We start from the raw sequence: 25,453 nt of genomic DNA, 5'->3' as shown, positions 1-25,453 counted from the left end.
AGCTCGCTCCTGTGCCTCCAGAATTTCCTTTTTGAGTAGCAACCAGCCCTCCCGCACCCCCTTACCCTTGAGAGCTGTCTCCCACTGGACTTTATTAACCAGACTTGAAAACAGTCCAAAGTCAGCTCTCCCAAAGTCCAGCTTGGCCGTTTTAGTGTTCCCCCTCCTAACTTTCCCTAGAATTGAGAATTATATTATCTCATGGTCACTATGCCCTAGGCGTCCTTCAACCATCACATCTCCCACGAGACCTTCTCTGTTCACAAACAGCAGGTCTAGGGGAGCACCTTCTCTAGCCGGTTCACTGACCAGTTGCGATAGGAAGTTGTCCTCCACACACAGCAGGAATCACCTAGACTGTTTCCTGACTGCCGTGTTAAACTTCCAACAGACATCAGGTAGGTTAAAATAATTGATAATATTGATAGATTGATAATATCTAGATTGATAATATTGACAAGGAATTAATGTGTTCAGTATGCATTCATATGAAAATCAGAATTTTACAGCATTATACAAAAGACATGCAGTTATACTAAGTAATGTAATTCTGTATATTTAAAGCTTCCATCTACTTTGAAAATACTTATTCTCCAAATTAAAATAGCAGTAAGGGATAAGTAAATAACTTCTGATATATAGTTTGAAGAGATCCATAATAATGTAAAAACAAAGTTAAATTTTTTCCGCTGCTTTGTTTGCTCAATTGCCAGATTTACTAATGATAAAAAAATAATAAAAAGATAAATTTGACCACTGGGCAAAATGAAGAAAATACTAATCCAAGTAATTTTATCAGAGGATAACACTCACATAACTGAATGTCTAGATTACTACCTACTCTGTCAGACTACAAATAAAATACTGCGATTGTAAATGCAAATCTTGTCTTATCGATTTCTACGCAATGTTAAAAAATATACTGAGTCGTTTACTAAACTCATAATTTTTAAGTAACATTTTCTACCATAGATTTAATTTTTACATATAAAATACTTAATATTTTATTTCCCCACCCTCCATCTGAACAAAGATTTACCTTTTCAGATTCATCCAGCTCCTTGCTATTTTGCTAAAGGCTTCAGACCCTGGTGCTGTCATTGCTTCAAAATCAACCAGCTGAAAATGCAACAAAATAAAAAATATCTCAAGAAATTAGAGAAGCTTTAAGTTCTCTAATTTCAGGAAGTTAATCCTCAAATATTCTTAACATATAAATTCAATTTTAAAAACATATCCTTCCTTTTGTGACAAAATCAATTTTTTTTTAATCTCTTAAGATTTTTACACTAATGAGTCAGTGCCAGAAAATATTGACTATCTTCAGCCCTTTATTACAATCTCCTAAAATTTCCTTATTTGTACATACTATATTCTGAAAAATATTAGATCACATGATTGGTAGATTTATATTGGACTTTCCAGGCATTCTGTATTCTTTGCACAGTGAGTTTTCAGACAAGTTTGACTACATATAGCCAAGAACCCTGCGCAACTTCATATCTACAGCTGAAAATAAGTTTTCAGCAAAACAATGTTCAGTCAAAACCATTGGTTCACTAGTACTGAAACATTTAAGGTAACACATTCATGGTTCAGTGAACTTGGGCTGAATTCAAGGGAGGATTCTGAGAGCATGCTACTTACATTCTTGGTAAGACAGGAGTAAGCTTACTAACTAGTCTGTGCCCAGACTACTTTGTCCCTCATCACCAGTTTGGAAGTCAGCATGCATGCCAGGCACTAAAACTCCCTCTGAGTTTGCACACCCCACCACAACCAATACTGGAAGCTACATCAGCTGTGGCTACTGACTGACCTGCCAGGCAATAACAGGATTCTTGACTACCAGGCATTTTTGTCTTCAGAGCAGTCTGATAATGCATGCTGTCATAAGCCTGGGACCAAAAATACCCTTCTAAGGAATCTGGCAAAAAAAAAAATTCCAGTTTCATTCAACTCAGGAAAACAGTTTCTTTCGGCTGGTGAAAACTTTTCTAAAAATGGTTTTGTTCCAATTCAGGCACTCTGTTTCAGGAAAAACCCTCAAAAGTAAAAATGGTTCCAAGCTTCCTGTAAGTCAGAAAACCTGCTTTTTAGTAATCCTGAAACTCTGCTTGCCTGCATAACATCAGTCTGCAAAACACACTACCCTACTAAACTCTAAGAAGATGCATAAGAAACCCCACCTAAGTCTTTCACCTCAGCTTGAACTCCCACAGACTGAAGATACCAGCTTAATGCTGAAGTGAAAAAGAAGCTTTTGCTACTGAGCAAGTGCAGTTTGCTCTTAACAGCTACTAAGAGTTCATTGCATTGAAAGGACAAACTTCATTGTGTTCAGGGCTTTCTAGAACAAAAGGTAAAGTTGCTCTTTCTTCAGTTATCCACACAGGATATTTTCTTCAGCAACTTCAATTCTCACTGGAATTTCAATGATTTTTTTGACAATAGTTAAAGACACAGAGGTGCTCTCACTCCTTTCATGCTGAAAAGGTAACAGCTAACAAACCAACAGCTGAATAAAGACAGGGAAACCCTTTCTTGAGCAAGGTGGTATAATATCCAAACGTAGTCACTTTAAAAATTAGGACTTATTTTAAATTAAGCAGAATACAGAGGGGAGTTGCAGAACACAGAAGCTGCAAACAGACGTCTATTTACCAAGCCCTAAATTTTCTGGAATACTTTGAGAGCAAAGCCAGAAAGTTTCTGCTGTGCACCAAAAGAGTCACCAATTCTGCCCAAGTGTTCCCTGAACCCTTCTCAAAGAAAGCTGGAAAGAGCAGCAGCTCAGCAGGCTAGAAACATTTCAGTTACAAACGTATAATTACTGTGGGACACAAACTGCTAGAATTTGACTGACCGGAATTATTTCCCATACTATCCGTAAATCTCACCTGCTGTCAGAACAGCAATTAAATTTTCAAAACTCTCTCAGGCTGCAAGACACCACAGCATGCAGTGAACATGTGTGCAACTTCTGTTCATTCTTACAGCTCCTTCCTCACATTTACAAGTATTGCTTCCTTCATCAAGGTCGAACCAGTGTATTTTGATACTTGCCTTTCCTTTAGGGATTTTTCCTGATACTTCTTTTCCGCTCGCCATTAGTGCTCCCATGATCACTGAATAAGCTATCACACTGAAAAAAAAAAAAAGAAAAAACAAATGAAGTACAGTAAAAGTCTTTCCATAATGCTATTTTAGACTACAAAATAAATAGAATATAGTACTGTTTCATAGAAGCCTAGTAAAAATGACTGTGCTAGTTACTTTACTTTAGCAGTAAAAACAAGCACGAAACACTTAAAAAGTGAAATCACTGCTACTTTCCAAAACCACTGGAATGCAATTATGATCCTATGGATTTTAACTACTGAAGAGCACTGTTTCCACAGTAGTCCGAACTACAATTCCAGACTTACAAGTTAAGACTCCATAGAGCTGGGGCAAAAAAGCAAACTCCTGTACCCGAGAAGTTTAGCTGTAGCCCAGAAGAGTTTATGAACTCTACTGCAACAGAGCTAGAGGCACCATAAAGCTGTTCATTTACTTAACTTTTAACTATTTTTTTTAATTGTGCTCAGACAGAATTTATCTTAATTTTTTACACTCTGTAAGACAAAGGCAAAGTCTGATAATAAAAATTAAGTCTCCAGATTTTATTTTCTACTGAACCGTGTTTAATAGCAAGCTTAAAAGATCTTAAGTGCTTTGTAGAAGAGAGATTCCTAGTAGTCTTAGATGTAGCCAAGTTTGAATCAAACCAGAATTTCAGTTGAAGAGACCTGTGACATATGGTACTTGATTATAGGGTTTCATTTAGTGACCCTAACAGTTGTAATAAATTACTAAAATAATATTTTAGTGTATTTTATTAAAATAAGTTATCTCAAAGTATATTTAATCTTAAATACATGTTTTGGTAAGGATTCTTGAGTGAAATTACAGTGGTGAAACATAATATGGATTAGGAACCTAAGCATTACAATTTAAGAATGACACTTTTCCATCTGTGAGCTGAAGACTATAAATACAGACTACTCATTTTAAATATACATGCAGCTATGAATAGTTACCATCAGCAATTAAAAACTAGCTTTTAAAACAGTACTAAGTCAGTACCCATCATCACGGCAGCACAAAATGAAAGACTGTGCAGGACACACAGCTCAACCCAGACCCTTTTTTTAATATTAAAAAATATATTAAGATACTGCAACACATGGACATTTTACGGCATGCATCCAAAATAACAGACATGATAAAGACAATCACCAACCTAGATCCTCTTGAAAGTGGCATTAAGTTATAGAAGTAATAAACTAATGACAGGATCAAGTTGCAAACAGCATCTACTTCCTAAGCAAGAGAAAAAGTGAATTAATATTTATTATTAATAATAATTTAATAACCAGATAATACCATATAAAGGAACACAGATTGGAAAGTCTTACAGTACCTGTGATTATTTTTTTTCAAGAACCATTTCAAATGTGAAAAGTGTCAAGATGAGAAGTTGAAGTCTGATTAACAGATGTTTAAGCAAATTATTTTGTTACATCTTTAAAATTTAGGTTCACCTACATAGTTCACCTACACTGTTTAACGTTAAAGGATGAAAAATGGAAAGCACAAGCTCAAATGTAGACAGTTTCTCCTTGCAATACAAATCAATAAAAACGCAATTCTAGTGTTTCTCATGAATTTGTTTTACTTCTCATCTTATAAGTAGCCACCATGAGTCAAATCCTAAGCAGTACTTGTAAGAATGACGAAAGAGTGAACACAGACCCATGAGAAAGATTAAGGTGGGGGAAGGAGGAGAAAAAAAAGAAGGAACACACTGTGATATTGAGACCTTGTCTGGACTCTATTACTGCAGCCAAGCATAGCAAATTTTAAAGTAACAGATACAATTATGGCAACTTCTTATGTTATTTGCCATAATTGGGTTTAACCAAGTGGTCGATTTTATTTAAGCTCTCTGTCAAAAATTATTAGTGACTGTCAAACAGAAGGTATAAAGATATAGTAGAGTTTTATCAAGGAACTCATCATTTCCATTAAAATAACCTTACCCCCAGCTCTGCAGACAGAATTAGAATTTTTCCTTTAGCTGTTAGATCCTTATATAGTGCATCTATTTCTGCATGATACAGCTGTGTTCTCTCTTCTGTTGTCTGAGTTTCCACTGAAAATAGTATGTTCCCCACTCTATCAAGTAGATGAAAAAAAAGGACGTAAGAAATTTTTTGAACAGAACTTGATGCGTAATTTCATATTCAGAGTAAGTTAGAAATGCACTACAGTTAAATACCACATCATAACCTTTCTCCTGTAATTTTTCCTTGCACAAGAGATTATGTGCATTGCACCATTTCAGTTAAGAAAAAAAAATAAATCACTGAATTAAAAACGCTTTGTCATACTGTAATTTTGTCCAAAAGAATACGTAAGGATTGCTGTCTAATCACAGATAAAGTTTCCATTGAAGAATACCTGACAAGCATTAGTATTTCACTTAAAGTGTAGGTAAAAAATAATAAATACAAAATTTTAAAATATCTTCATGAGCTTGAGATTTTTATATAGAACGTGAAGTGTAGTTTTGTTAACTTTTAAACTAACAAATGGAACTGTGTTGATATAAAAGCATAGTTATAAAATACGTATAAAAAACCCACAAGATTGACAAAAGAACAGTTTGTGCAAAGTAAAACAAAGACTGTTTTACTGACATCAAAATATTTTCCCCACAACAGTGAGGCCATACATTTAATGCCATTTCACTGTATATAGGCATATGATTTAAAATACAAAATTTAAAAGCAAGATATATGTTAACATTTTAGAAGAGAAGTTTGGCTTCCAAGCCACTCATTGAAAGCACACAAGCTTTGGGAAAAATTCCAATGTATAGAATTTTAAATCCCATAAGACAAAGTTTTTAGTTAGTAGGACAGAAATTCTGAGCTTCGGATTAATACTTATTCTTCAGGAAGACAAAGAGCCAGTATCCATAAAGTGAGAAATTCACTCTCATCCAAAGAGCGGCCCAAAGCCTCCGGATTTTACCGTCACACATTCAGGTACTATCTAAACTGGCATTTGGAGATACAAGGTCTGCAAACAACTCAAAAATAAACATAAAAAAGGCCAAAATTCCAAATAGAAGAGCGTCTCTTCCATTCTTAGATCACAGAAATTTCCATTCAGGACTTTTCAGTCACCATAACAGACAATGCCTCACAACACGAAATGTATTTTGATATGGATAAAGATGGAGATTTTTTTCCCCTTCAGCCATTTTATAGTCAAAGATGAATATCAAGGCCTCTCTTCATTTTTGTGCTATATGATAGAGAATCATCTCAACTGGGCCTACTCCATCAATGTTATTCATATTCCCTCTTTGTTAGGGAACACAACAGGAATCAGAAATCCTCAAATGAACAAATTTTTTAGTTATTTACAAAAATGCCACTAGAGAAAAACAAAACCCACTTTATGCAACAAGATATGGCATTTGAGAAGATTAACTGCTAATGTTTCATCATTATTTCATGTACCTGAACCCCTGAAAATAGCAAACATACTTGTCTCCTGTTATTGTAATTGTGAATCCATCATATTCTTTCCCTTGATCCTTGAGGCTGGGGACTTTTGTGTTCACAGTAAACCCATCTCTTGTTTTACTGTTAAACTGCTTTCAAAAGAAAAAAAAAAAGTAATATTAGAGAGAACAGAGACAGACTGCCTAGTGTTTTGAAACATCGAAAATACAAAGAACAGAAATGAAAACGGACAAACTGAGGGAATAGGTCAAAGAATTACTGTCAACTACATTATCTAATTTATCCTTTATTTCCTACTGAACAGAAATCATAAATATTGAATAAGGTGTATTGACATTCAACTTTGTAACTATATAGTGAACAGAAAGCAACACTGTTTATGAAAAGCAACTGTATAAAGCAGTTCGAGTTGTACAGATTTCTCCCCAAGCTGCACGTTGATAGGAACCTTTGGTGTAACAACGTAAATGCAAAAGCAGGACTGAGAGTGTTTTATGTTTACACTATGAAGTAGTCTGCATTAGTCTAAGTGTGGATTCCAAAACACAGGTCACAGCAACAGTTTCCATTAATGTTTATCCTTATCAGAAGGAAAAATATCACTAAGTTTAAGAATTTTACAAAGCTCCATTATGTAAGTGTAATGCTGTAGCTGAAGAGTTGTATAAACCTGGCAAAACTGTATTTAAGTAAAGCCAAAAGCCCAGCTTTTGACATATAACATTCCCCAGCTACCCAAATAACCACACTACATCAATATTAGCAGACATTAATTTTATATAGGTACTATCAATGGCTATTACGCAATAGTATTGAATGAATTACTCAGGCAATTACTTATTTTAAGATAGAACTCATGATCTAGGATGTTTTGTTTAAAGAGAATCTGTATTTATTTCAAAGAAACAAATCTAAAAGCCTCTAATAAGAAACAGCATTCCTCTTTGATACAATTTGGAATTGGATACAGGAGATTCAAACCAGAGCAAAATGTACAGGTTATGAAAACCGGGAGGAATATTTGCTGCCAGTTAAGACATTTATTTTGAAATAAGTCATGTACAGTCCACTATGTTTATATATATTTTCATCATCCTCTTGGAGTAACCTATATTTTTAACTCCACTAACAGCAATTTTTCTGGCCTACAATTCAACAGGAGCTATATTAGGTGCTCTAGAGGGTCCTGTTTGCACATTTGTGTGTCAATAAGGAACACAATTATCCATCGACTCCAATATCTACTTCATTGCAAGTTTTTGTTTAGGCTCAGTTAGTACCCACTTGGCTTCATCTTTCAAGGCCAGTGGACAAGACAGTAATATAAAAAGTACCTCCAAAATTATGATATGCTCTTTGAAGACACTTATAATAGTAACACATATTAAAAAAATCCCATAGAAAATATTAGTGCTTGGGTCATGTAGCTTTTGTAAAGATATCTGTAGCGCACAAGTGAGCGAGCACTACTACTACCATGAACAAATCCAAACACAGACAGTCTTATCAGTAGTAGCAGCAATATATCTTCACAGAGCTGTGTTCTGTGGCAATCCATCAGCTTTACTTAGACATGAAATTGCAACGTGGACATGCCTGATAAGAAAACACTGAGCTTATATGCATTTAGAATGACTGTTTCTTCCCGAATTTTATTCTATTCTAAATAAAATCCTGTCCTGTCTCTTCAAAAGAAACACTTTCTAACAGTGTTTCCCCAAACCCAAATACTTGCTGCTCATCCCAGATTAATTTGGGGGAGTGGGGGAAGACCTTTTACTTAAACCCAGCTCAAGCTTTATTACTTAAGTTGACATAAGAGTAGAAATCATTTATGCACATCATATATTCAAAGCCTTTCTATGAAGACCACCACCAGCAAGAAGAAAACCTGCAGGTTTCCCCACTCATTTTCTGACAGTCTTCCAAAGCGCAAGAGCGTAAACCAAGATTTGATTTCAGTTTAGCTGTCAGTCACTAGGGGCAACTATTCCACTGTTTCTCCCTGACAGCCCCGCCATGTACTGACCTGCATCAATGAACCTAAGGTGAAAAGAGCTTCTATATTCCTAATCTTTCCGACACACATCTTCAATTTTTTCCTTCATACTGTACAGGCATACTGTGAGTCTGTTATGGTGGATCTGACTACAAACCCTCCCAGTTGATAAGGCTGGCTTCAAAGAATTACATTCAACATTTTGTTATCCCGTCATTTCTTTACCAATTCACCGCTACACCAAGCCTTCCAAATACACATCACATGCCTGCATGTATCGAAGGGAAGGTCATACCCTACATATGCGGATTTGAAATTAACTGGAAACACTAACGCAGATTTTCATTTTAAGCTTATACACAATGCTTATATTCTGAGGAATTGCATATCTTCCAGAGTACATTTTATTATTTTTATCGTATTTTGAAGTTTTTCTTTAATTTACCTTCATTATGGGAAGAAGATCTTCTACTTTATGTACCTTTTCCAAAGCTTCTCGAACCTCTAATAGTCCTTTTGGATTATTAGCACTGAAAAAAAAAACAAATGGAATCACAATGGTTGCTCATATGTTGCATTTCTGGAAATTCATCTAGCTTTAACCTAATCAGTCATAGTGTAATAAGTTATTGAAAATTATTTATTTTCTGAAAATTAGTTCCTTCATACTTGGCCACATGTTATCCTATTTTTCAAAAAATAGTTTCCTCCTATTCCTATTTCCTCGAGGATTTAAATAATTGGCTACAAAAGTGGTGTGAGGAAAACAACCTAGGCTTCTTTAACCACGGGCTGACCTTAATGCCAGATCTTCTATCTAGGGACGGGGTGGGTTTGTCTCCACGGGGGAAAAGGCTGCTCGCTACAGAACTAGCTGGGATCATCAACAGGGCTTTAAACTAGATGTGAAGGGGGTGGGGGGTATTATCAGACTTAGAGGATTAACAGCCGAGGACGGCCCTCCATTGTCTGATGAAGGGAGTGTAGGCAGGTGCCTTCGGCCTGCTGCCTCAGTGATACTAGGGGGTGATATGTGTAGTCAAGAGCAACACACAAGTTGCCTAGAGGTTAAAGAGAATCCCAAAAATACCAGCTCAGGTAATAAAACTTCCCCCCCTAGGGGTGCCGTGGGGTCGAAAGCCCAACTTACGTGCTTCTATACGAACGCACGCAGTATGGGCAATAAACAAGAAGAACTGGAAGCTCTTGCTATCCGGGGAAACTACGACATAGTTGCCATCACTGAAACATGGTGGGATGACTCGTATAACTGGAGTGCTACCATGGATGGCTACAAACTCTTCAGGAGGGATAGGAGAGGTAGAAGGGGTGGTGGGGTTGCCCTGTATGTAAGGGAAGATCTAAACTGTTTAGAGTTAAATGTTGGGGATGACCTAGTAGAATGTCTATGGGTGAAAATCAAAGAGGGGCCTATGAAGGCGGATATTGTAGTGGGTATCTGCTACAGGCCACCCTATCAGGACAGTGAGACTGATGAGCTATTCTTTAAACAACTGGGGGAAGTCTCGCGCTCACTAGCCCTTGTCCTTATGGGTGACTTTAACCTGCCTGATGTCTGTTGGAAGTATAACATGGCAGTCAGGAAACAGTCTAGGCGGTTCCTGCAGAGTGTGGAGGACAACTTCCTCTCACAACTGGTTAGTGAACCGACTAGAGAAGGAGCTCCCCTAGACCTGCTGTTTGTGAACAGAGAAGGTCTTGTGGGAGATGTGAAGGTTGGAGGACGCCTGGGGCTTAGTGACCACGAGATAATAGAATTCTCAATTCTAGGGGAAGTTAGGAGAGGGAACACTAAAACGGCCAAGCTGGACTTTGGGCGAGCTGACTTTGGGCTGTTTAGAAGTCTGGTTAACAAAGTCCAATGGGAGACAGCTCTCAAGGGTAAGGGGGCGCAGGAGGGATGGTTACTATTCAAAAAGGAAATTCTGGAGGCACAGGAGCGAGCTGTCCCTGTGTGCCGGAAGTCGAGCCGCCGGGGTAGAAAACCAGCTTGGATAACAAAGGAGATTTGGGAACATCTCAAAAGAAAAAGGGATGTCTACAAGTCTTGGAAGAATGGGCAGGCATCCAGGAATCAATACAGGGAGGAAGTTAGGGCATGTAGGGAGATAATCAGGGAGGCAGAAGCCCAATTGGAACTTAGACTAGCCTGCTCCGTAAGGGACAACAAAAAGTCTTTCTATAAATATATTAATAACAAAAGGAGGGCTAAAGATCACCTCCAGCCCCTACTGGACTAAGGGGGTACGTTAGTCACTAGGGATGAAGACAAGGCTGAAGTCCTTAATGCCTTCTTTGCCTCAGTCTTTAATAATAAGGTCAGCAGTTCCCAGGTGAGCTGGCCTTTGGTGTCTGAGTGCAGGGAGGGAGAGCAGATTGAAGCTCCTGTGATCCAAGAGGAACAGGTCAAGGATCTGCTCCTTCGGCTGGATGCCCACAAGTCTATGGGGCCTGATGGTATCCACCCGAGAGTCCTGAGAGAGCTGGCGGATGTCATTGCCAAACCCCTGTCCATTATCTTTGGGCAGTCTTGGCTCACTGGGGAAGTTCCGCTGGACTGGAGGCTGGCGGATGTTACCCCCATTTACAAAAAAGGGCGGAAGGAGGATCCGGGGAACTACAGGCCTGTCAGTCTGACCTCGGTGACGGGCAAAGTCATGGAACAGGTTATCTTGAGTGCTATTAATGAGCACATACAGGTTAACCGGGTGATCAGGCCCAGTCAACATGGGTTTATGAAAGGCAGGTCTTGCCAATCAAACCTGATCACCTTCTATGACAGGGTGACCCGCCTGGTTGACGAGGGAAGGGCTGTGGATGTAGTTTTCCTGGACCTCAGTAAAGCCTTTGATACAGTTTCTCATAGTGTTCTGGTGGAGAAACTGGTAACTGCTGGCCTGGATAGGCACACCCTCCTTTGGGTTAAAAACTGGCTGGATGGCCGGGCCCAAAGAGTGGTGGTAAATGGGGCTAAATCCGGCTGGAGGCCGGTCACCAGTGGGGTTCCCCAGGGCTCAGTGCTGGGTCCAGTTCTGTTTAACATCTTTATCAATGACCTGGATGAGGGGATTGAATGTACCCTCAGTAAATTTGCGGACGACACCAAGCTGGGAGGCTGTGTCGATCTGCTCGAGGGTAGGGAGGCCCTTCAGAGGGATTTGAACAGACTGGGTCGTTGGGCTGAGGCCAATGGCATGAGCTTTAATAAGGCCAAGTGCAGAGTCCTTCACTTGGGGTATAAAAACCCCAAGCATCGCTATAGGCTCGGGGAGGAGTGGCTGGAGAGCTGCCTGGCGGAAAAGGACCTGGGGGTGTTGGTTGACTACCGGCTTGATATGAGCCAGCAGTGTGCCCAGGTGGCCAAAAAGGCCAATGGGATACTGGCGTGTATCAAGAATAGTGTGACCAGCAGGAGCAGGGAAGTGATCCTGCCCCTGTACTCGGCACTGGTGAGGCCGCACCTGGAATATTGTGTCCAGTTTTGGGCCCCTCGCTTTAAGAGAGATATTGAGCTCCTGGAGCGAGTCCAAAGAAGGGCAACTAAACTGGTCAAGGGGCTGGAAAATAAAACTTATGAGGAGCGGCTGAGGGAGTTGGGGCTGTTTAGCCTGGAGAAGAGGAGGCTGAGGGGAGACCTGATTACGGCCTATAAATACTTGAGAAAAGATGGTGGGGAGGTAGGGGAAGGGCTCTTTACATTAGTGATGGGAGATAGAACAAGAGGAAATGGGCATAAGCTTAGTCAGGGGAGATTCAGGTTGGATGTTAGGAAGTATTTCTTCTCTGAAAGGGTTGTCAGCCACTGGAATAAGCTGCCCAGGGAAGTGGTTGAGTCCCCATCCCTGGATGTGTTTAAGAGTAGGGTGGATGAGCTACTTGAGGATATGGTTTAATGGGGATTAGGGATGGTTGGACTCGATGATCTCTAAGGTCTTTTCCAACCTAGAAATCTATGAATCTATGAATCTATATCAGCTCAGCTTATTTTTTTTCCACTTCAAAATTCAACTTCAAACTTCAGGTTTATCTTATTCATTTGCTGTTGGCCACTCTAAAGCATTCAACTGTTTGCATGAGTGTGTGTGGGCAGGGGGTTGTTGATGAGGAAAGATGGAAGAACAACAGAGTTAATATTCGAAATATTATTCTCGAAATATATGGATCTGTGTATCCTCAAAGGTATGTAAATACTACAGATGCAGGCACAGCTGGACTGTGAAGAAACCTCTTGAACTAGTGCTCTAATATTTACTAATCACTGTGCATCCAGATTTTAAGAACAGAATTATTTTAAAAGTCACTGCACAAATTGCTCTAGTTTAAGGTCAAATGCTGCTGGCTGACTCTGAACGTTCAATTTCTCCGAATAGAGGACAGACTTTCTAGGTACTACAGAATTTACATATCTTCAGCAACTATGATAAATTTTCTAAAACTTAAATGTTTTCAACTGTTATAAGGATTTTCTGCACTTTCATTTTTTGATATTTTTGAAACCCAGAACTCAATATTTAATAAAAGTTACCAGGCCAAAGGAAAATTAGAGGGTTTAAAGCTAAAAAAGTTTTTTTTAATTTTTAATGTTACCAGAACACTGTTGCCACAAATGAGCCACAGGTGGGGAAGACATTTTAGTCACAAAAAAATGATCAAAGTTTGAAATAGATGCCAACACCAATTTTCAGATTACCTTTAGTCACATTCTTTCATTCAAGATTCTACAACTGTCATCTGTTCCAGGACAAAGTCTACCAACTCATCAATTAACAGGTAGTAAAGATTCTTTGCTCCTTTAAAACTACTCATCAAACACCAGTTTCAATTAAAATTACCTTCCATATCTTCTTATGTCTTTCCTCACTCCTACTATTTAATAGATTAATCTCAATATTTAGAGAAACTGCACTCTATTCTACCAGGAGGAAATACAACATCTTTAATAAATCACATTTTTCGAAAGAATTGAGACTCACTCATGCCAAAACTGTGAGTACAAATTCAACACTTATTAGTTTCAAGGTATACTGTAATCTACTTAGGTTTCTTTACATGGTAATGAACAAGATTTTGCATTTCCAATAGTATTTATAATTGTCTTATTTCCTAAGAAAATTAGAACTTACTAAAATTAAGAAAAATATCCCTCAGACTTTCTGAAATTAATATTATGTAAATTTCAAATCAGTATTACCTCAGTGAAGCAGAGGAAAAAAAGAAAAAAATCACTAATTTACCCATGATAGACAAGGATCCTATCTTTGATAAAATGAAGAATTTTCTCAAAATATTCCAAGTACCGCATGTTAATGACTTGTCCCCTACAAAGAAAAGAAAAGGTTTTTTAAAATCTCGGTTTTCCACTCAACATGCCAGGGCTAAGACAAATGTTACTCATTAATACCTGACAGAATTTTATCCACAGATGCTTTGTAAATGAAAGGAATGAATAAGAGGTTTGTCTGAAGTGATGAACTGCCCATCCTCCATTTTGAATATAGATTCCATAGTGAACTTGCAAAAGCTCATATATGATTAGTGGTGGTGTTCTCTGATAAACTACATTTTATGCATGTTTCCCCATTTTCAGCATGCCCATACCTAGTAAATCTTATCTATATGATAATTATTTATCTGTACAAGGATATAATCTCTTATTTACACTCATAGACATTGCAGAACTAGGAGAGAATTCTCGATCTGCACATTGATTTACTTTGAGAACCAACACACTCCAGTTTATGTATTTGCCAATACATATGCCGATCTGCTCTGACAGTTCACATACATTCTTCTTTATTCACCTACATCCCTTTATATTGAAGTAATTTTGCTTTGAATCCTAACAGTTACAAGTAGTAACTGTTAAACAAAAACATCAAAAAGGTGAATTTTTTTTCCCCCTTGGACTACTAAGAAAGAAAAACTACATTAAAAACTTGGTAGAAACCTGCTAGGATAATAAACACTCTGAGAGGAAAAATTACATACCATTATTGCATTTGTAGGAGTCCTTCCTCTTCTCCCAGTCTACAAAACAAGATTTTATAAAGCAAACGTTATCGCTCTCTGAGGAAGCAAAACCACTGTCAATCACAGGAAGGTGTGTACACCTAGCTTTTTTTCCACTCCAAGAGATTTTTGGCAGCTTAAGTCCCTGTCTAGTGTCTCACACTTAGGCCTACTCTCAGAACACTGGCAAAATCAGTCTTTAAAAAACGAACACAATTAGAACACAAATACATAGCTGCGCATAGGAAAGGGAGGTAGAGAAAGCAAAAGGATGAAGACAAATGTGTACAGAATTTGCCCTTGTTGTACGTCCCATCATTTTCCATCTGTATTAAAAAAAACCACATCTGTACAACAGGCAGAAGCGTGTCAGTATAAGGATGTTCCTTTAGTGGCATCTTGGAAAATACAACCAAATCAGACCTATCATTCTGTAAGGCCACCTAGAAGCAGTAGTACCAGAAGAAAAGACTTCTGGTGGGTGGTCAGAAGTGATCTGTGTTTATCCTCACTCTTTCTCCTTGTTTAATAAATATAACCACCAAGAATTCAAAAGCAGTAGTTCTCCAGAGATCATCTTCATCTAATAAGAATATTGAGCATATCATTAATGTTTAGCTGATCCCAAATCCTTGTTTTGCCTATGAAAATAACTTAAGCTTTCAAAAATGTTTTCTCTACTTTAAATGAAACTTAGTAGCTTTGATCATTTAAGCCAGAAAGGAGATAAGCCAGTCACACTTGTCTATAGAAGGAGTAGTGACAGCCGATACCCTTGTATCTTGAGAGTGTTAAGATCTGGAAGCTTATGAAACATTGTGAAGCGCAAGACGTTTCTTATGCATCTTTAACAAAAGGTCCCCAAATTGACTCAAAATAAACAAAAAGTTTTTGTTTTTCTGGCACTCTCCAAACGTTTTGCCACTCTCGAAAAGAAATCTGTATTCAGCAGTCATTGAACGCTAGTGCCTCCATGCCAAGGCTCATTTGATAGGAATCGCTGAACAGTAACAGACTTTACATGCAAAGAATTCTGAGTAAACAAAGAGGTTATGTTGACAGATATCTAATCCAAATATTTTTGCACACAGAAATCACTGGTGTACAATTTAGACCAAAACTTAGAGACAGCTTGAGCTCAGCATGACTAGATCTGTTATGAATACCAAAAGAACACCCAGCTGTTATTGTTACACTCCTCATTTGACTGAGCGGCTTATATCTTTGTATATTTAACAACCATGAAGGCGGCCATTTGTCAACCTAAATAATCTATTGTTACACCTGTTTTCCAGGTAGCTATGCTATAGAAAGAATTCAGCCTTAGTTGTACAGTTATGAGAATAACTTTCAAATCATAAGCCAAATATAAAGCAATATATGTCTTCCTGAAAGACAGTCAAAAGACCATAAAGTGATCTCAGTTATCAACAAAAGGGTGTTAGCTGTGTAGCCTATTAATATCTCCAATCAGTAGCCACTTTACAGTTGAATAATGCAAGAAGGAGATTATACAGATCTGTATAATGGATTAAGAGTAAATTGTCACTTAGAAATCATAATAGACTAGAACATGCTTCAAAAGTAAAACAAAATAAATTAAAAAAACTATTGCCACTTAATATATTTATTTTATCCCTCATCTCATGTGGAATCATTGGGAGGGAACTCAAAAGCAGAAATAAACTACTACAGAAAGGTGACCAACGACAGTAGCTATTACTTTGGATGCAGAATGCTCAAACAAGTACAGGTTTCCAGAATCAAAAAGGATGCAATCACCATCCAGTACTAACGAATGATCAACTCCTAAGGCAGCAGTATTTACACTGCTTCAAATCTATTGTTTCTTCCAAAAAGTGCCCCAATCAATAATTTTCAGACAACCACTATCTAGCTATCAAAAAAAAAAGCACAATCAAAACGCTGGTGAGATCCCCAAAAGTCAAGGTCAAGCCAAAACCAAAAGGTTGGAATTAGATTCACCATGGGCCTATCATTCTGAATATTTGCAAAGCTTATTTCAGATTTCCATGACATCATCAGAACACCTGGAACAGTAAATCATGCATTTTGCTAGCATTCTCTGATGGGAGGAAAACAAGTAAAGTACTTTGGCCAGTGAAAAACAGAGTTCTGATACAGAGATCCTGTACAAGGACACATTTCCCCAGAATAAATGTTCAATGTTATTTTTCAGCATGGTAATCAAGTGTTGTTACACTTCTGCCAGCACAGAACACCTAGAAATTAAGCTTTTACTCTCCCACCTAAAATAAAGCCAGGAAGAAACGGATGAAGTATGGAACGCATCCTTGTCTCAAAGTACAGATGGTTGCAGTTTCTGCTGCATTGTACGGGCCAGAAGAGAGAAATGCAGCAACAGCAAGAGCTTGGACGTCAAATGTAAAACTTGGCTTGAGGGAAGACAGAAGCCTAAGCATAAGACTGTTCAAGAAGCCATACATCCTGCAAGACACTAATGATCTGCATGGAGTTTAGTGCTACATTGTAATCACTCTCTAAAGTAAAGCAGAGGCTGCTACGGTCCACTGCGTAGAGCGTGGACAGAGTCTCACTAGCCTCTGTATGTAAGCACTAGAATATCACTGTTTTTCTCTGCCTGAAATAATTCCTGAGAAGGCTTTGCTTCCTTTATCCTCCTTTTTGCACGCAGCTTCTCAAAAAAGGAAGAAATAGATATAAAAGCAGAATGACAGATCAAAGATTCAATACTTCCCATGGGACTCAGGGGAAGGGAAGGAAATAAGATGAAACCTGGCTACATATTTACTTACACAAACACACTCTGCTCCTGTGATTGACAGTGATGTTGCCACATTGAGTCTCTCACACTTCTACCACTTCATGGGAGGTAGTACCATCATGACTACAACACTGCGTCTTGCAGCATGGGAGAAGATGGAACGTACAACAATGGTTGAATCTTTTAAATTTTACCTTTGCTCGAAAGTGCAACTGTTACCTTTCACAGGTTATTTATTTTGTCATTTTTGCTTTACTTTGGCCTGCTTTAAGAACAACTAAAAGAACTATGTTTTTCCTCTCTATTGTAAATTGGTACTGAAGGTAACAGAACAACTTTGTTTCATTACTGCTGCCACTATCTTTGAGAAGCGGCATTTGCAAAAAGTACAACTGTGATGAACTTAATCTAATTTTTACATTTAAGGCAATCTGGAAATTAAAAGCAGCATGTAAAAATATGCACCTTCTAGGTCCCAGTTAGATCTTGCTATAACTCAGCTGTATAACTGAAACTCAGGAGAAAGAGGAAGTGTAATGAGAGAAAATTTGAGGTGCACAAAACTCAAATGTTGAATTAGAAAATATAAAATAGATATTAAAGCAAAATGATAAGCACATATACATTCAATACTGTAATATGTTGTTTCATGAACAGCCTTTAAGTTTTGGTACAATCCCTCAGTGTGTTGGGAAGTCTGTTTGGTAAAACTCTCATACCTGATTAAGTTAATGTGATTATTGAAACCTCTGCTAAGGCTTCGGGCAGGCATTTGGTCCAACCAAAGCACAGGCTGGTCAGGGTCAGCTATCCTACAAAGACAAAGGACATTAATATTGGCACACATTTCACTCCATGTAATGTTTTTAATTGAGCTCTGTTCACATACAGAATAATTTTAGGCAAAAGCTAAAATTCAAAGATTGCAAAAAAGAACTTTTTGCAGAAACACATGTATGATTTTCCTAAGAAAAAACCCAACTCACAAGCATTTTATATTGCTGGAGTTTGAAACTGTTAGTTTTTCTCAGCCTAAGCGGCAATGTATCATATGGTCTTTCATAGCTTTGCCTGAACCAGAAAATGCTATTCTCAACCCTCATTTTTCTTCTTTTTTTAAAAGAGGGGAGTCTTTTCAGAAATGCACTCCCTGTATCGAAACCATCCTTCTCTTAGCAGCACACTTTCTAGTTAACTGCTGGTAGCAAGTGCTCATTTTCTCCTCTGTGACTTCAGCCCTTTGGTTAACTGAAGCACGCATCATTACTACAACCAATATAAGGCTTGCTCTCTCTCTTCTTTTACCATTACCTTCGCCACTTCACAGCAATATCAAACATATCTCTCCACTGCATCAGTCTTGTTTTCCCATTCATCCGAACTTTTGAGTTTGCCCAAGTCCGCTGCACAGCTTGCATTACTTCTAGAGTGGCCAAACCCATTGCTGGGTATGGGGGAGAGGAGGAGAGAGGAACAAACAACAACAGAAACAGAAAACCAATTAGAGCCAAACATTTGGTTTTGTACAGATAGGAAAACTGAAGCAGGAAAGTGATGTATTTACAGAAAAAGTATTGTTAACGCTAATAAAATCTGGAAGATTATGATTTCCAGTCCCCAACTAGGTCAAGAAACTGCTGACATAAAGACTATTTTAATTTAAAACTTTTAATCTCATTTGAAAAGAACAGAGCATAAAACTAATTTGCAGATAGCAAAGGTATAGCATTCAGTTATTACCACACTAATTTTTTTTTCCCCACTCGAATTTACAGAGTATTTTCAGTATACCTCTATGTATTCTTTTATTTGGAAGAAATCCTGGTGTCTCATACTGCATCATGGAACCCAGATGATCAGCTACACATATGAGTTCCTGCACATCAGGCTTGTAGCTTTCAAAATTCTGAAATAACACATCTCTTACAGAGGAGAAAAACATGCATCAGACATAACTTGGCAACAAAAGCCCTGAAAGTTGTAAAACACAGATTTGTTTGTCTTACAATCAAAATAGTTTGTGCAAGAAATACTTAAAAGCAGTATAAAGAACACTCGTTCCTCCTCCCACCTCACTGAACACAGACAGTACATGGCAGTTACGCTCAATCTCTCAAACGAAATCCCGGTTTTAGTGAATTCAGTTGCAGATCTTACTGCCACAATCAGTATTTCACCTTCGGACTTGCTCGTAAGTGACACTAAAGTTCACAGATAATACATTATCCTTCAATGTTACACTCATCCTTAGGAACTTTAACACTAAGTAAGAAAAGAACACATATAGAAACCAGAAGCCTTATTCCATAACTTCTCCCATAATTCTGTAAAAGCGTCTTGTGCTAAAAAGGTGGATTCTATTCCATATACTCAAAAGCCATAAATTTTTATCACAGCAATTTTTTACATAATGTGAATACACGAAAATATATCTAGAAACTAGTTTACAGGAGGAGAAATTGCTATCTTTCTTTTAGCTAAGTATTTTTGAAGCCTGTTCTAATAAATACCCTGCTTTGTTGATTGAAATCACTCTCTTCCTAAAATACTGGTTTTCTAAATTTACTCCAGAGACTATTTTTTTCCCAGCAAAATCCAGTTGCCATTAAAAAAAAACAAAAAATCACATTAAGCATCCAGGAAGTTACATGCGTAACAAAATAAAAACTTAACACTCAACAAGAAACTGTAATAAGGGTGCTACATATCACTACACTGAGCATCTCAAACTTATCAACTGCTTAACATTAATTGCGAGAAAAAGAAGAAATAGAATAGTTAATCACTAGGGCCATAGAATATGAAACATTATGTGAATTACTATTCACATAATTGATTATGAGAATTGATTACGTGAAGACAGAAGTGAAGAAAATCATCCTAAGTTTCATTCTTCCTCTGTTATAAGCTAAACCAACTCAAATCTCTATGATTTTGAAAAGGATTTACACACTCAGTGGAATTCCACTTTCATATAGTATTAAACATTTATGCTGTATAATGCCTCGGAATAGCACTTGAAAAAGACAAACTGAAAACAACATTTGGAGCAGGCATTAAAAAAAACAACTTACTTTATATGTGGCTGTAACCCTGGCTGTTCTTCATAATTTTCTATAAGAAAAGGAAGATTTTTGGCCCAGTGGTCCTTGAAATTTCCAGGAAGATCTATATCAATATTATACTCTGTAAGAGGGGTATCCAAATGCGCATGCAAGTATCTAGAATACTCTGGAGGAAAGAAATAAAATTAAATACCGTTTGCATAATCAGCCTACTTACGTAATTACATAAAACCAAAAAACAGATTATATGTTTGTCCATTATCCAACATGACTTTAATAAGTCATTACCCTTGGAAATTAGCTAATAGCAAAATTAAATTATCTAAGACAGAAGTAAGTCTATTTCAACTAAGTATAACAACACTTAACCATTATACAGAAGCGTATATTTAATTTGTGGTCCTAGTTTTTAACTGTATGAACAAATAAGAATTGGTGTACATTTATTTAAACAGACTCAACAATGCTCATGAAAACGTTTATTTAAAATGGCCATAACTACAAACATGCTTTCACTTTTAGGGTTCTCAAAGAATTTAAGAAAATTTAAAAAAAGAAAAATTATTCCAACTTACCTCGAAGGTATTTCACTTTCAGGTACTCTGGGCTGGCCTTCTGACCTGGTAGTGGATCATTCAACATAACTTTCGTTTGAGCTTTTATACCTTCATAAAACTGTCCCATTGCAACATGGCTGAGACCTTTCATGTACTGGCATACTTCATTGTATGGTTCTAGCTGTAGACATCTCTAGAAGATTTAAGGAACAAAACATCCATAAATCAAGAGAAAGAATGAGTATCTTCAAACAAACCAACCTGTTTGGTCAGAAGACCGCATGAAAAGATTACTAAGATTCACCTCTATCATAATTTTTTTTCAAATGACGCTGAACATTTAAATTGTGAGCAAATGTAAGAAGAAAAAAAAACAGTTTCAGCTTCATAAAAGGGGGAAAAAAAAAGGAACTGCCAGTGCATATATGCTTTTGATCATGCCTTAATTGTTATGAAAATAGATCATGTTTGCTCTAACGATATTAGCACTACAGAACTTTCAACATTAGTTGAATGAAATTACACAAAACATACTCCTGACAATATTACTAACAAATATTTATTTTTGGCTAGTTCAACACATATTTCATGCCATTTCTTCCATCTGTATCTTTGCCTAGTTCCTGCATTAGTACGCTTCATTATGTTAGTCAGCTATTTACTGTATGTAAACCACAAAAATTCATATTTGTAATTCAAAAATTAATGCTCTGATTCTTCTAGCAATTACATATCTTTAGAGAAGCATCTACATCTTAAAAGTTGAAATATTTTTTCCATCACACCAGTATCTACAAATCATGTTATAGAAGGTGAATATATAATAATGCACATAAAGTGTTCTCCTTGGGATAAGCACACACTCATTCAGAAAGGGACGTAATCGTTTCCACATCTTATTTCATTCCTTGTTTTAAGAATATGGACATATGATTAACACACACCTTTATTGTTCTGTCTACAAAACGAGGCCGTTACTTAATGCCAATGGAGAGAGGCAAGATTTTTTTTAACATATGGAAACACACACATTTTTACAAGGTCAATGAATCGCACATATTTTGAGATTTTCAAAACAAATACCTCAGAAAAACTAGATAAATACTGGAACTTTGTATGCTTACTTTAAGCTTAAAATTATAAGGAAAACTACATTCCTCCTTCTGTCACATATGAAAAAAACCTTTAGGTTTCAACCCAAACTAAAATATTAGCAAGAATACAATCACAAGTTAAAAAAAAAAACATAAAACATTTCAACTAGAGCTTCGTTTCAGAAATTCATAAAACAGTTAAAGGAAACATTTTAGTTCTAGCAAAATTCCATTTTTAACTACAAACTGTAAGGTTTCATACATCTTTTAAGACAAGACCACAAAAAGTAATTTCTGTTCAAATGCACATATACATATTTACTTAGGGTCTGCTTACCTTAAAATTCTTTAGTGCTTCATCCAAGCTACCATGATGATAAAGCATCATTCCTTTGAGCTGTAACGTCTGAACATGATTTTGATTTAACAGCAAAGCCTTCTGGAAGCTCTCTGTAGCAGCATCGAAGTTGCCAAGTTCTCTAGACGATTCCATAAAGTGGAAAATGAAGAATATAGAAGGCAATAGTGACAACAAAATTATCATTAATAATTAATCATGGGGATTATCATTAAAGAGGAACATAGTACAAATGGAAAATTTCTTTCACAAAAGCAGTAATTCTGCAACTGTTCCTCAGTGGTAATAACAGAACAGCTGCACAGAGTTTTTCACTCCCAGAAGTGTGTACTCCAAAATACAACCTCGTAAGACCACAAATCTTCACAATTCTCAAGAGACAAACCATAAAAAACACATACCTATGGTATTTCTTCAGAAACTAAAAGAAACAAAACTTTCACAGAAAGCATTCTTGGAAAACACTATCTATGACAGGTTTTTTAATTTCTAAATACAAACACATTTTTAAAAATATACTAACTACTTAAATGCTTAACAAGAAAGCATACGGTGTTTGAAAGCTGAAACTCAAAATGTATTGACTGGAATTATTCCATGTGCAAGACAGCTTTTAGTAAAAATAGCCCCGGAGAAACTATCATGAAAAAAAAATTAAAATAGAAATAGTACACAACTTAATTTTTCTTCATTTTTTTTTTAAATCCAGTACAATTATTTTATAAGTTTAAGATCATTAAGTTCTTTCCACAAATTATATTAGATGAAATTAACCCAAACAACAGCAATGCCAGAAAAAAACAAACAAGATTTACTAGTTTTAAATATATTTGCCAAAAAAAATTTTTCAACAGAACAGTGATTAACTACAGCTCTTTAGTTCCAAATAAATGTACAAACACCAAAGGCACTAGATCTGAAGCAGGAATTAATAGCTAAAATGCTACAACTCATGTTGTACAGAAGGACAAATCAAACTAAGAATTGTCTACTTCCACTATAAAAAGAAGTCTTTAAAAGGTATTTTTAAGCATTGCATTTGAAACTTATTTGATGCAGGAGAACTTAGAAGACAAGATTTTAGAAAGAAAGAAGAATTTAACAGTTGATGTTAACAGTGCCCTGGAGAAATAAGATTATTATTTCTGCCTGTTTTAAGACCTGAGTATTCACAGGAAACTAATTCAGACTTATTGCTGGTCACTAGTTACAGTGTCCTCAGTTAACGAATATTCTGTTCAACTTCTGGCTTTCTCTAACTGCTGAGCATTTAGAAAAGTCAACAGCAATTGTGTTCTGTACATTAAGTTCTTAAATTAAAAAAAAAAAAATGAAAAAGGAAGAGGTAGATTTCTTTACATTCCTTCCCCTGTATTTCCTGAGGAACAGAGAACTTTTGGAGGCAGGGGACAGTGAGAGGGAATAAAAGGAACATATTCAAGCTCATTAGGAGTAAAATAATGCAGTGCAAAATGAGACATTAAGGCTTGCTTTCTTCTCCCTCCTTCAAAATAAAAATTTTTCAGACTAAGGTTTCTTGGGCACAGGACAGAACAGCTGATCAAGTAGAGAGGCAGTCCCACATTCAAATACAAAACAAAAAAGTTAAAGCACTTATTGGAAACGTAAGGCAGCAACTGCCCATCTTCCAGGCTAAATTATTGACTATTATTTAGCACCTTGAAAGTACTTACACACCACAATAACAACTACCACAGAAAAACTCATGAGGAAATTAGTGACTCTATATCGAATTTACATACTGTGGTAAATAAGGCACAAGTCCACAAAGTGAAAAAAAAAAACAACAACAAAATATTTAATTGACACTTCCTTCAGTGAATTTTGCATATTCTGTATGCTGAAGGAAGCATAAAATCTGAAGAAAAAGAGCACAAGATCATGTAATGCTTGAGCACCAACTCTACCCAACTTAACCCTTGCTACACAAAAGTGATCTATGTTGCAGCAGCATCTATGCTGTAGATCAGTGCTTGCCAAAAGCAAAAATGTAAAACAGGAAATAAAAAGCTGGCAAGACACAACAGGTTGGGAAAAGAACTACTAGGGGCAGAGATATTCAGTTGCTGACTATGCTATGTTCTTGCCTTATTATATACAAGCTATATGTACTTTTCTCCTTAGTAATTATCTGCAGACCACCTTTAAAGTAATACATATTATTCAACTCTAAATTAACTTATTTTATCTTTAAAGTAAATTTAAAAAAAGAAAAAGCTTACTAGTTACCTTACTAAATAGAGATTGCTTTTTCTTTAATTATTTAACAGGTAAGAAACTACATGTCTATATTAAAATACCCTAAACAGGAAATCAGCTGAATTCTCAGAAGTATAAATCTCTGTAGTGACAGATTAATTGATACGGGATCTCGCAGTTCTATAAAACTATACACACTGTGCAATGAGTTCGTCATAAACTTAAGTGGTACAATAATCTCAGACGGCAACTAATGCGCAATACTAATCAACAGTCCACATTAAACATTTCCCTCATGTAAAAATAATTTCTCATTCCTAAAACACATCTTACTGAAAACTGCCATTTATCTAACCTTTTGAGTCTGGGAGACTCAAAGAGCTACTGGAGACTGAATTAAAAATGCAAAGCAAACCTAGAAATTATTTATATTGAAATATTGTGACATGGCCTTATTGCCTCTAGGAGGTACAAAACCACATACGATTCTGCAGTTTTGTAACAAACGTGTAGAACTTAGAGAGTGCATTTTACAGAACACAATCAGACAGAAAATTGACTTTAAACCTATTTCTGAATGCAATTACCTGTAGGCTTGTCCCAGACTTTTATATGCATCTATGAAGTCTGCTTTCTGCTTCAGAGCTTCTTTGAATGATTCAATGGCTTCCTACAGAGACACCAATAGACAAACTTGTCACTTAACCACACTCGTTTAATTTTAGCATCCTCAGTAACAATTCAGTTATTCATCAAAACCTTCAGAAGGAAAAAATGAGGCA

General features: G+C 36.7%; 1 protein-coding gene across 2 annotated transcripts in view; it reads right to left on the bottom strand.

The window, feature by feature from the left end:
* Nucleotides 1-25,453, bottom strand: part of TTC13 (tetratricopeptide repeat domain 13) — a 48,551-nt gene that overhangs the window by 4,210 nt on the left and 18,888 nt on the right. The window contains exons 9-22 of one of the 2 annotated variants that reach the window (XM_086627230.1): nt 25,259-25,341; nt 22,431-22,572; nt 21,018-21,192; nt 20,452-20,608; nt 19,169-19,299; nt 18,689-18,821; nt 18,097-18,189; nt 13,836-13,919; nt 9,026-9,110; nt 6,603-6,712; nt 5,085-5,220; nt 4,286-4,365; nt 3,067-3,145; nt 1,040-1,119 (exon numbers count right to left, since the gene is read on the bottom strand). In XM_086627230.1, the coding sequence (XP_086483356.1) occupies nt 1,040-1,119; nt 3,067-3,145; nt 4,286-4,365; nt 5,085-5,220; nt 6,603-6,712; nt 9,026-9,110; nt 13,836-13,919; nt 18,097-18,189; nt 18,689-18,821; nt 19,169-19,299; nt 20,452-20,608; nt 21,018-21,192; nt 22,431-22,572; nt 25,259-25,341 (1,568 nt within the window). The remainder of the gene's footprint in view (nt 1-1,039; nt 1,120-3,066; nt 3,146-4,285; nt 4,366-5,084; nt 5,221-6,602; nt 6,713-9,025; nt 9,111-13,835; nt 13,920-18,096; nt 18,190-18,688; nt 18,822-19,168; nt 19,300-20,451; nt 20,609-21,017; nt 21,193-22,430; nt 22,573-25,258; nt 25,342-25,453) is intronic. The other variant, XM_086627223.1, reaches the window with a different exon arrangement.

Source organism: Tauraco erythrolophus, chromosome 2 (genome assembly GCF_009769465.1).
Source record: "Tauraco erythrolophus isolate bTauEry1 chromosome 2, bTauEry1.pri, whole genome shotgun sequence".
Lineage (NCBI taxonomy): Eukaryota > Metazoa > Chordata > Aves > Musophagiformes > Musophagidae > Tauraco > Tauraco erythrolophus.
This window is presented reverse-complemented; position numbering and strand designations above follow the sequence as displayed.